Source organism: Malurus melanocephalus, unplaced genomic scaffold, assembly GCF_030028575.1.
Source record: "Malurus melanocephalus ecotype Western Australia unplaced genomic scaffold, MMel_1.1 scaffold_38, whole genome shotgun sequence".
In the NCBI taxonomy this organism is placed as follows: Eukaryota; Metazoa; Chordata; class Aves; order Passeriformes; family Maluridae; genus Malurus; species Malurus melanocephalus.
Window position 1 is genome coordinate 125,848 of NW_026623270.1, and position 13,305 is coordinate 139,152.

Sequence of the window (13,305 nt, forward strand, 5' to 3'; positions counted from 1 at the left end):
CCATCTGCACTTCTTTCTGCATTCAAAATTCAGCATGAGCTGTACAGGTGTAACACTTGGGTTCTCAGTCTTTTGGCTTGGACAGTCTGCTCAGTTTCCAGGATTTTGAGCATTACAAGAGAAACACTTTGCATATTGTGTTGTGGACAAGATGGCTCATAGTCCTTTCTAGAAAGTGTTAAATGAAAACACAGCTAGGCCTTGGGCAGTTGAGAGCAGGCAGCTCTCTGAGCAGACAGAAAAACTGACCGTGAAACCAGAGCAGCTCCTTCTTCTTCAGGACTTGTTCTGCCTAAGCCTTCCCAATTGACACAAAGCTTAGATCACATTATCACTGATCAATTGTTCTATAGGAAGGCTTGTCATATCTAAAATATTAAAAAGCATCTTATGGTGGGTTTTGAAATTATTTTATATGGTACTATATATGGCATTTATTTTTATTATTTTTGTAACAGTTATATTTTCAGATGCAGTAGATCACKTTTAATCCAATTCTAAGGAAGTTTGTGTTTCCTGTTGCAGAAGTCAGATGCTGTAAGAGTCACCACCTTCACTGGCTGCATGGGTGAAACCTTTCTAGACAGCAAACCCATAGGACTCTGGAATTTCAGGGATATTGAAGGCGACTGCAAAGGGTGTGCCGTCAGGTAGGTAAAGAGCTGACTGTTCCTTGTACTTCTTTAGGGAATGACATGATATTCAGCAGATACAGCAGGAATTTCCCCAGTAACCATCAAGTTCCAGTGCGAATGCAGCAGAAGTTACGCTGCAATTACACCAAGAGAGGACACAGCTGGTCTGGGTTGTAAATGGGGTCAGAGCATTATCAGAATTGAGATGGTGCAATAGGGATGTGCTAAAAGGGCTCCTGACAGCCACTAACCAGAAACAGTCAGAGCATGAGAACCACAGTGGGACTGGGTGTGGCTCATGAGCAGCTGGGRTGTGGGTGCCTGCATTTCTTACATGGCAAGGAGCAGAGTCCTGTGCCTCAAGGTGGCTTTCACAGCCACCAGGGTAGTGAGCTGAGACCCCACAAGAAGAAAGTTTTCACATTGTTGAAATAGAATGGGAAATCCTGTCCCTGTCAGTGGGAGGTTTGATAAGCAAACCAAGTTCAGGAAGACTCCCAGGAGGTGACCCCACACTTCCTTAGCCCTGCACTTTTTTCTTATAACTTCACATGGGAAAGGATAATGGTTGGAATTGTCCCTTTTCAGCCCACAGGTGGCAGACAGTGAAGGGACAGTGCAGTTTGATGGTGACAGCTATGCCATGGTGAGCCGCCCAATCCGCTGGAACCCCAAYATTTCCACAGTCATGTTCAAGTTCAGAACCTTCTCCTCAAATGCCCTGCTGATGTATCTTGCTACTGATGATTTGGTAAGAACAGCCAGCTAACTCTATGCTCCTTGCAGGTTTCATGCCATCTTTGCAGTGAATTAATTCATCAGAACATGAAAACAACTTGTATTTTTTGTGTACCACAGTCCTGGTGTGATGTTACATGGTGTGATGCTTTACTGCTGGCCAAGCAAAGACAGTGTGCAGTGTGGAGGTTGACTACCTTATGTTTAATGAATGGGGATCATTATGTTAGTCTGGGGAGAATTCCAGCTTTTCTGAAATTATTAGCTAATTTTCCTTTATCCCAAATGTTCATTTGTGTTGACATTTTAAGTTGTGTTTGTCTATGAGATGAGTCTTATGTAGATATCCCACTAATAAAAAGAAAATGCTTATGTTTTATGTGAGTAGGATAATTCATATGCAATGAATGAAATATAATAGTGATCATGTTTTTCCAAGATCTGCAAATGGTTCCTCCTACAGCTAAGAGAATAGAAACATTAGTTTAAAGTTGTTCAAGGTTTTCATTCACACATTGTATCAAATGTGTGTGAAGAGAAGGCAGAAATTTTTTATAAAGACACCTGTCCAAATCTGAATAACTCATCTTCAGCATCTCTGATCCAGATTAATTTGCATGACTGACAGGGAGCAGAGTCCTTCCCTTAGCTTCTTCATATGGACCATAAATTATGGACAGTAGTTTTCAATGATGTCTTGAAGAATTACTGAGCACCCACTATTTTTTAAAAAATGTGTTTGTATAAATCAGTCTTATTTCAGATTCCTGTATTTTGAAAAGAATTATCAAAATAGCTGGAATTATCAAGGAGAAGGGTGCTCCTTCTGACTAACTATAGCAAAAGCTAGAATTTTATTATGATAATGAAGTAGTTATGTAGTTTTTTAATGAACTTTTATAATTGAATATTTTAAGTATAATTAATGTAATTATTTTAGATTTTGTATAATTATTATTAATCTATGTATTTTTCTACAAAAAATTATTTATTTGAATTCTGAAAAACATAGGCAACTGATCCCTGATATATTTTAGGCAACTGATCCATGATATATTTTGTCTCTTATGATACTGTCCCAGTCCCAGATTGCCATCATTACTATTTTTGTTTTCTACCTTGTAAGTTTAAGTCTAGCTRAGGTATGTAATAAATACACTAGCTATAGTACAAACATATACTCAAAACTGAGTATTAGTTTCAGGTAATTATTATCTATTTTTATCTTCAATCTAAGAAAATAAAAGTACAGCTATGTCATCAAAACTCCAGCTAAAATGCTAGCAAAATTACAACTAAATTAGCAATCCAGAAGAGAATAAAAAGGAAAAAAAAAACTTGGCTTCAGACTTTGTACATGAGGGTCCTGAGTTGTAAATGCATAAGTTGTAGGGGTTTTTTTAAAGCTTAAAAAAAAWTTTGTTTTCCCCCATAATTAGAAAGTGTTTATTTAATGTCTTATGCCACTTGCCAAAATGAACAAGAATTGTAATAGTGTATCTAATCCTTTTCATTAACAGAAGGACTTCATGAGTGTAGAACTCAGTGGTGGACGAATAAAAGTCAGCTATGACCTGGGTTCAGGTACAGCTTCAGTTATCAGCAACCAAAATCATAATGATGGCAGATGGAAATCTTTCACCCTGTCAAGAATTCAAAAGCAAGGTAAGTTCCTGTGGTGTCAGCACTAGAGCTTTTCCAGTTACCTGTGCAATACAGCTAACCATCTAATCACAGAGATGATGCTATGGGAATTATAAGTTCTAGTGATCTAGCAGCTTCTTTTGTTTAGATTATGGATGTGTTGAGTTGCAGGTGAGCAGTTGCACTGTCAAACAGGCCTTTATGAACAGGTAGCGTATTTTTCAGGCATAATTCTTTTATAAGGTTGCATAAATTGCATTCTAAAATTCTTCTGAGTGGGGAAAAAAGAAGCCTTTTCATCAGTTCCCTGGTGTTGTTGCAACTCATGAAACACACTTCTGAGATTTTTGTTGGGACAGTGATAGCTTTCTTGCTGTACAATCCTCTCATGTTCAGCATATACCAAAGTGCTTAAAAAAAAGCAGTGACTTTAGTTCTGACAGTGCAGTATATCTCTAGACAAAAACGACTACTTTATCTTCCCTAATGATGTGTGCCRTGAACAGAATCTGCATGGAACATGTCCAGAAGTTCTACTAATTCTTTAACCTGTTACAGGCACAAAATGTAAAGTGGTGGCATCTGATAAGATCACAAAGAATGGTGGTTGTCATGCTACCCTTTTTGTATTTTGTAATCTGGTTATAGGGCTGGTAGGATCTTACCTGAGCCGAATTAATTTTATTTATGGTAATTGTGACATATTCTGTGCTTTTGCAGTTTGAATTTTTAYTGCATTCTGAATCTTCAGGGTCACCACAAGCCCCTAAACACATTCCTCTACCCCGTGCAGTGCCAGCTCTCTACCTGGCCCTCACACCTCATACACAGTCTCTCTCCCTTGTCATTTGGCTCAAGTAGGCTTGGGAGTTGGGACAGTGGCCAAAATAATTTAGAGATGCAGTTTTTCTGCACCTTTAGAGGAGGAATGCCTTACTCCTAGCCAGTCATTTTAGTTCATACTTAACCCAGGAGGTATTAAGATAAAATAAATTAATAAATAATAATAAAATAAATATAATAAATATAATAATAAAATAAATTAAATGTCATTTAATTGTAATTGTTCAATAGCATTCAAACATCATGTGTTTATAAAGAAAATACAGATATAGAAATGAAAGGGAAATTAATCTGGTTTTGATAAGGTGTAGCAGAAAGCCTGTCCTTATTCAATTCTCAAGGAAGGAAAGAAACCCTTCCTTTTCATCCCTATGGGTAGAACACCTCTTTCTATCTTAGGGCCTGCTCAGCATTTTCACTGAGTCTTATGTCTTTTATTGAACCTTATATTCTGTACTAATCCATATATTAAAAATATATATGGAACGAGCACCTAAATGTGATGGCTGTGTGTAGCACATCACTAATTCCAGACTGAGATGAGACATGACAGCAACTGACTGCTTTGGGTTTGAAAATGGTTTAGAGTGACTGATCACCRATCTCTAAGGCATGTAATGACAATGCTTAACAAACTTTTAYACTAAAAMACCCTGCTCAAGTGGCAATCTYTGGACTGAGATCACAAATTAAATGTAAAACGATCTCTTGTCATGACTTTGTGCTGATGTGTTAGCACCAGATTACAGGGACATAAAGAAGGCACCAAACTGAAACAGGTTTAGAGAATATATAAAAATAAAGCGAAATAAAGCCATAGCTTTTCAAGTTGTTATGGAAACAGAGGAAAGAGCAGCTTTCTTCCCCTGCCCATAACTGACAATGTGGAAATCCAGTATCTTAATTGCAAAATACAGCCCTCTTTGCTTCTTCCCTCACCTGCTAACCCTACAAGTATTTCTCTGTTGGATTCTTACATGAAGACATCATTGTTCATGAYTGATATTTTGTAACTAATCCCAAATGTCTTTTAGCCAACATATCGATTGTAGACATAGACACCAATGAAGAGGAGACCATAGCAACAACTTCTGCAGGCAGCCACTTTGGACTCAATTTAAAAGGGCATGAGAAAATATATTTTGGGGGATTGCCAACCCTGAGAAATCTAAGGTAAAGTGGCTCAAACCAATTTCTTTAATCTTGGTGAGGGGATGTAAATACAATGTAATTTTATTCTCTGCATTTATTTCTCAAGTTCACTTGCAGTAAGCAAATGGTGATTTCCAGTGTACCCTGTACTGCCACAGCAGAATAGTGCTTTACTTGCATATGTTACGTATTCACCTTACACAGATACAATGGAAATAACACTTGCAGTGCAGTGCATCTTTCTGATCCTCTGCAAGAGCCATGATGTAGCTGACTTTTTAAGTATTTATTTAGTTATTTATTTGATGTATAAAATTTGTGGCAGCAGATTCAGAGAACTGGCTCCATACCTCCACGAAATTAAGGACAAGTGTTTACTTTGTGCATGAGTAGAAAAATTGACCTACAAACTACACCTCATGGGATTACTGTTTCATGGGTATTTATGTTTTTGCATAATCGGTGTCAGTATACTTTAAATATGTATTAAAATAGTTTGCTTAGATGTAATTCAAAGTTATTTGTAGTTATTAGTTCTAGGTCTCCTTAGTTAAAATTCTTCCTGTATTGATAACTCAAAGTATATGATATGATACTCTTGATATATTTAATGTGAGTACAATGAAGTATGACAACCTTTTCCCTTCAGAAGTCTGATCCTGAATTTCTTACACAAATAAAATTCCCAGTAATTATTTGTTAAGTATTGCATAGTAATATTCATAAATGTAACTTCAGCTCAAACTGAAGAAACGGGCTAACAGATACTTGAGTTTAGTGACTTTATTACATGCCTTTAAATAGACCAAAAAACTTACTTGAAGTTTAAATGAATATTCAGCAGTTTTGCAATGACAAGAACAAGAGTATTCTGCGCCACAATGAACAGATGAGCAGCMCAGAAACAAGCCCATTAATCTATGTCAGCTTTAACTACATGGCGTAATGAGAGCCTTGAAGTGGTCTTGTGCACAAGGAGCTGTTGTGTTTAATCCACAGACTCTTCTGCAACTAAAAGAATGGACGTATTTGTTAATTTATTAGGATAATAATTGACCTTTGATGTCAAATCACCCAGCAGTGAAAGATCTAAGATCTATTTTACTCATGAAATATAACATTGATAACATTGTATTATGTAATTGTGAAATCACACCAGGGCATAACAAAATGTCCAGAGCAATTATCTTCCACTTCCTTTGTGGTTGCCCAGAAAATCAGTGTACCACATCTACTTTGACCTGTGGTAACCATTTTGCCTACAGCCACGATTCATCAGTGCCTGAGGCAAGATTAATGTTATGGTACATTAGAATCAAAAGTAGTGAAAGGGGGATTAGGGCAAAGCTGAGCTMCTGCAAACAATAGAGACTGAGGTATCCATGACTTTGTAATTACCAGGTCATGTCAGTTCTGCCACATTCTTTTACATGGTTTGCTTTTGCTCATGACCAAGTATAGTATCAAGTTACAAAAGCCCTCTGATGAATTATATTTTAAGGTAGCTGTTTGCAGAGTAAACCTGTTGTTATAACCTGATAGTGTACATAGAGTCTTCTCTGTATTATATGTTGTTTGTAAATGGTGGTTGAACCTCGCTAATAAGTACCACAGAACAATACAAGAAGCACCATTTGCTGTAATTAATGCAATTTTGTTGTTTTCTCTTTTTTGTCTTTCTTTCTCCCCCCAGTATGAAAGCAAGGTAAAAACAGATTATTTGCATGACTTGCATGTGTCTAGTAAGTGCAGCTTGAAAGCACGGGTGACACCGCAGCAGCARCAATGTTTAGAGCAGCTGCTACGCTCAGGCTCTTAGTTCAGCTTAGAATTCATCTTAGAGCTGCTCCTGCCACAGCTTAAAGCTGCTCCCAAGTGCTCACCACCAGCACACCACACTCTGTGCACACCTACATGAGCACCTTCTGTTTTCCTCACGCAGCTGCTTTACTTCAGCTGTGTTTTGCTTGTGACACCGGAACACCTCGGAGGCAGAGCTCCAGCCAGCTCTGGGGCTGACTTTGGCTCCAGCCTCAGGTTGTAAGAGCGGTGTAGTCCCATGTGAGGTGAGGAGTGCTGTGATTGGAGGCAGTGAAGGAGTTACTGAGGAGAGCATGAAAGCAAGGTGGAGATTTTTGTGAAATTTGCCACTTCTCATAAAAACAGGACAACGAGGGGAGAGAGTGGAGGTCACCTATTTATGACTGCATTTTCAGTTTGCAGCTCTTTGTATCCATTGCTTTTGCTTTGGTATGCTCAGATATGAACTGAACTTCACTTTGTTTTGCAGCCTTATTCCTGGCTTGAATTGGAAAAATACAACTTCATCCCCATTCCCCTGCCCTGATCCTCAGAAAGATGATTTCCTCCCAAGCTCCAGAAATTGCTGTTTGTTTTCCCTTAAAATTGGCCCTATCTTGGCAAAAATAAAAACCAACCAAAAAAACCAAAAAACAAAGAATAATGCAAGATCTTAGTGAATTTGGGCATTGTTTGGAATCTTTTGGAAGGGAAAAAGGGAAAAAAGAACTCTTAAGAAAACATTAAGAAAGTGTTCAGTGGTTGCAAAGAGGTTGAGCCAGATGACCCAYGSTGGTCYCTTCCAGCCTTGCCCATTCTGTGATTCTGTGATATGGGTTGGGAACTGCAAGGTAACAGCAGCTTCTTGCAGCAGGACAGGATGAGGACAGTCTGACACTGGACAAGGCAGGAAAGGATTGGAGCAGGAATGGTTTCTAGATGGCAAACATGTCTAGACATGTGGGCACCACTGACAATGATAACAGCAAAACTGTTTTTTCACTGGGAAGATAAGTCCGTAAAGGAACCAGAGAAGAGCTAGGAAAAATTAAAAAAGAAAAATGAAAGGTGACCAAAGCTACTTGACTGCAAATAAAGCAGCATATGGATCATTTTAGTACACCAGATGCTTGCTTTAACTTATGCAGAGGGTACTAATTTGCCATCACGCTTGCTAGGTTGGCTATAATGCAAAGAATGGCTTTCAGTGCCAAAACATGCAGCTGATTAGTATCTGTGTAAAATGGTTTTATTTTGTAATTAATATTCTTTAAYATTTTTTGTTTCCTTYCAGGGAACTGAAGTGTTTGTTCCTTCCCCRCTTCCCCACCCCATCTCAGTTTTAACTCCTTATTTATTTCCAAAGTTAATTTTTCTCTCTTTCAGCTATTCATACTATTCAGATATTCTAGTAAACGCTTATGGGTAATATTTTTTGTGAATTAAATAGTGCTTTTTTTGCTGTTGARATTTACTCTCCATGGTATGAGTGGCAGCTTTTTTTCTGAAGTGACCTTATAAGGCTTTTCTTCTGTCAAGCCTGGTTCAAGTGTTACCAGCAGTTATGGTCTCACTCTGGTGTTCCCAGGCCTGGGAAATCATACTTTTGTTAGCAAGYATGATAGCTTTGGTGTTATTTTCACGGGGTGTTTCATTTCTTTTCATYTGCCAGCTAATGAGTCAAACATGGGACTTGAATTCCATTACAATATTTTCCAGTCTTGGGTGGGCATTCTGTAACAAACCCAAGTGCTTTGTTTGTTTAACTGCCTGAAAAAGTCGGATGTATTGCTGTGTCCTAAGAAAATATTTTTCTTAGCAGCAGTTTTCATAAGAAAGATACTCAAAATATAAAATAAATGTCAGACCCCCTGATTGCATTCCCAAAGTGTATTGGTAAAAACTTTATTCAAAATCTTCAAAATGCTGATAAAGTTCCTCTTTCATTGTCTCTATCATACAAAAAAGAGGAAAGAAAAATGTCTGCCAATTAAGGTCTCTCCTCACTGTTATGATTTCCTAGGTTGCATCTTTCTGCTTTGCCTAAGGAACAATAATTTCCTTATTTCATAGCTCACTGCATTTTAACACCAAAGGTGATAGCACTCCTTTACTTAAGGAAAAACACCAAAAAAAAACCCCAAAAACAAAACAAACAACCAAAAAATATTGAGAAATGAAAAAAAAAAATGAGAAGGGGACTGGTGTCAGTTGGACATGAGATGAACCTCCTTTTACACCTTTGAGTGATGCAAGACAGAGTGCAATGTGTGCTGATAGATGGTAGAAGGCAACATGAATTCATTTCAGTGTATGTGTGTAGTTAAAATAAAAATAAAAATCAAGCATCTGTGCATCTGAAAGTGTATGTATGTGTGTGTGTCTGGCCGACTGTTCTCCCTAAACTCTATCTTTGAAAGCACATTGTACTTCTAAATGTTTTTTTCAGGCCTGAAGTGAACTTAGAGAAATACACAGGTTGCCTCAAAGACATTGAAATATCGAGGACACCTTATAACATATTGAGTAGTCCTGACTTTGTTGGTCTAACCAAAGGATGCACACTAGAGGTTAGTCCAATTTCCATGTATTTTGGCATTAATTTATATCAATGTATAKCAAAACTTTCTGTTTTCTGATTTTATGGCATAATAGATTAATTGTATATAGTCTATTCCTTAGACAGGAATCTACTCTTAAAATCCAAACAATTACATTTAAAGGAAAGACAGATGAACAATTCTAATCAGCAAGTAGACCTGTTTCTGAGACCCTAACTTCTTGCACAGTATCCCTGGCCACTTGTGATATCCTTATCCCTAAAGGGTAGGATTTTCTGAACTGCTTAGCAGTGATTTAGCTTTGTTTCAACTGATTAAAATTGGAATTACTGACATTAATGAGGATAGGCACTGACAACATTGCAAAAACTAAAAAAATTGATAGACATAAACCCCAAGGATTTAAATTATTTTTTAATTGTTATTATAAAAGTCATTTGCTACATAAAACCTCAGGTTTTATGACTTACTGTCATGAGCTACCACTGAGCTGGAAGACATACTTCTTACCAGTCACTCAGAATGTGCAAAATTGGTGTTGTTATTTTAGCTTTAAATGCAACTCAGGCCTGTTTATTTTCAATTATTTCTACTTGCAATTAACAACCTTTCAGTGCATATAGAATTCAAGGAATCTGACCTGAAATTTTGGAGAGAATGTAGTAATTTTCCATGGGAAAAAAAAAATCTGCGTATATAAAAAAATACTTCCAGTGACCTCTATCTCCCAATAAAGAGTTTGTATTTCTTCCCTTGAAATCTGTACTATCTAAGATAGTTTTACAAGCAGATAGAAGATCTAGTGTTCCATGTCAGATACCACTACAGTAAATCCAAATTATTTTTGTTAACCTGATGCTCTCCAAATATTTTTTTTACTACAAAACATCAAAAATTTACTTTGAACAGTAAGTGGAACTTGGCCAGACCACAATAAAGACAAGGGCCCTATTTTGCTGTGTTTGTCTTCTGTACCTCTGTTTTCATCAGAGCAAAAAGTATGAAACAGTAGAACTCAGGATATTAGACTAGATCTGTTATGAGATCCATATTTTAAGATTTCCAGTTTGTGGTAAAGCTAAACCATAAACAAGCAGATTGCTCAAATGCTCTTAAATCTTACAGATTTGGTTTCAGCAAAAATTTGATAGAGAGGTTCATATTTGTTTTGATTTATAGGAGATTCTTTCAGGAACAGGAAAGAAGGATAGTTGTGTTCATTTTCTTCTATTGCTATGAATCTTAGAARGTACTTTGCTTTTCACATTATTTTTTAACACTTGAGGTCTCAGAGTATGAAATCTAATTGGATTAACCCTTTTGTTGGGGAAATAAATAAAAAATTCTAGTTGTACAAAACAATATATGTAGAAAAATTAAAAAGAATTGAAGCAAAAGTAAAYGATAAAGACTGGATATGTGTTCAATTATTTAAATGCCCTCAGATTTCAAAGAAAGGTGAGCACCACCAGCAGTGATTTTATCTGGCATAACAWTTTATATCTAGACCTTAAAACAATTCTACCATACTGAAAAAATGGTGCATTGCTTTAGAAAAAGTCTGTGTTTCTATAGACTGGTCTTCCACATCTGGAAGAATACACAGGTTGGCAGTGAGAATAGAAAATCTTTGGGAGTATGCACTGATTTATTATTTGATGACATATTCTACTTYTAAATTGTGTTAATGACTACCAATATCCAAAGAGTTGGGCCAAGTGCAACAAGTGYTTCATTTATGACTCTGAGTAACCAAGAAAGCCATGGTGCTTAGTGAAGCAGTAGTGACTTGATTAATGAAAAGTATTTTCTCAGCACATTTGATGAATAATAAATTCTAGTTTGCATTCATATTGGTTGTTGTTACCCATTGTATGTATAGGTTTAAAATCAAAATCCAGCTATAGTAACTAAATGGAAAACATTTATATAAAAGAAAACCAACCTTGAGCAGTTTTTTTTTTAATCTAAGAGGATATATCGACATAGAGCTGTAACTTTGCTTCCTGTAGGACAGGGTTCCACAAATACACTAATGATAACAGATGTAAATGGGTAAGTTAGTGTTTGCAGAACACTTTAAGGAGTAAATTGCTAAGTGTTCATTATTTTTTTCCATCTTTTCACACTAGTTGTATTTACATAGTTTATTTTAGTTCAGGAATCTTCCCGTGCGTTCATTCTCTTGTTTTTATTTTTACTTTTCCGTCCTCTTCTTCCTACAGAACATTCATACAGTTAGCTTCTCCAAGCCAGGTTTTGTGGAACTGCAACCTGTCTCCTTTGATGTGGGCACAGAAATCAACCTCTCCTTCAGCACCAGGAATGAGTCYGGGATCATCTTGTTTGGCACAAGTGGCACAATTGTCCCCCCCAGGAGAAAGCGCAGGCACTCTGCAAGGAAAGCTTCCCCTCTGAGGAGAAAGCGCAGGCAGACAGGACAGGTATGAGGAACCTGGCAAAAGATTAAGAAAACCCACAGTTTTACTGATCTTCCACTGTTTGTTTCAAGACACTGTCAGATATTAAAATTCTATAATTGGGAATAAATTATTTCTAATGTTACCCTTTATCTGGTGAAGAATCTACTAGAAGCTCAGAATTGGGGTTTTTTGCCTTGGAGAAATTGTTTCTCTTACAGATTTACAGTAAGACATCCATTGCTTGTTGCTAAGCAGCAGATTTGGTTTTTTTTGTTATATTCTGTGTTGGGTTTTTTAACCAAACCTAAATATKAGAGAATACTGTTCATCACTCATTTTGAGGACTACTTATGCACTATTAGTGCTTGGAAACTCCCTCATTCCTGTTCATAGAGACATAAATGAGGATCRTTCTAATTTCCCTAAGACCAAAAGAATAAAAAAAAACTGGTGAACACAGTGTAAGATAAGCCCCTTGTTTGGGATCACTGCTGTGGAATTTAAGACTTGAGTGCTCTGGYTTCTCCTTCTCTCTCATAAAATACAAATTCGCTGTAAGGGTCTGCAGTGCCTGAGTGGTAAAAGTGTGATTGCTGTTAGAAATTATTCAAGTCTTGATTAAATCTTGATTAAAGTCCTGCCAGACACACTACAACAGCAATAAACAGAATGTTTTGATGCATTCTTTGTTCAGGACTTCTGGGAAATGATATTTCATTATTATCCTTTCTGCCTCTTTTGGAAGAGAGCTCTCAGTGCCCTGGAGTAACACGCACCAGGGACTGCACATTGTAATGGCTCACCTACGTGACATTAACTTTAGGATAGGGGCTTCTTTATCATTTCCCAGCTCTTCAGGTCACAGAAGTGAACATGACCACTTATTGCTATAGTAACTGGAGTTTAGATCCTGAAATCTGCCACAATATGATATTGGTGCTGGAGTAACTACTGGCATTATTTGCCAGCCTTCCAAACAAAGAACTCAAGCCAAAATCAGTGCACTCCAGGGCCTGATAAGAGCAGGTCTCGTAATAATATAAATCAGAAGAATAGTTGGTCAGAAGTCTCCATCCTTCCCTGAAAATAGATAGAGAGTTAAAACATTTTGTTGATGTTCTCCAGCATGACCTCATTTTACCCCTTTCTCGTTATAAAAATGCCAGAATCTGAGTGTAGCAGCAGCAGCAGAACTCAAACAGYGGTGTCTTGTCTGTGGTGASCAAATTGAAAGCCAGTGTAAGACAATAAAATGAGACACTAATATAAAACTAAGTGAAATAATTTCTTTCCAAATGTAACTTAACTTTTTACACCAACATGTACCTTGCAGGCCTACTATGCTGTGTTCCTGAACAGAGGTCGGCTGGAGGTGCATCTCTCCACTGGGATGCGGGATCCCCACAGGATCACCATCAGACCAGAGGCTGGCGAGTTTCAYGACGGCAGAGCACATTCCATCAGGATAGAACGAGCTAGAGGGTAACAAATACCTGTGCTACAGACCAC

General features: G+C 37.3%; 1 protein-coding gene across 1 annotated transcript in view; it reads left to right on the top strand.

Moving 5' to 3' along the window:
* LAMA2 (laminin subunit alpha 2) overlaps positions 1-13,305 on the top strand; it is a gene marked incomplete at its 5' end in the record, with an annotated part of 156,271 nt that overhangs the window by 122,035 nt on the left and 20,931 nt on the right. The window contains 7 exons of the mRNA XM_057364457.1: positions 526-650; positions 1,224-1,386; positions 2,894-3,038; positions 4,895-5,033; positions 9,262-9,382; positions 11,599-11,817; positions 13,130-13,278. Of these exons, the coding sequence (XP_057220440.1) occupies positions 526-650; positions 1,224-1,386; positions 2,894-3,038; positions 4,895-5,033; positions 9,262-9,382; positions 11,599-11,817; positions 13,130-13,278 (1,061 nt within the window). The remainder of the gene's footprint in view (positions 1-525; positions 651-1,223; positions 1,387-2,893; positions 3,039-4,894; positions 5,034-9,261; positions 9,383-11,598; positions 11,818-13,129; positions 13,279-13,305) is intronic.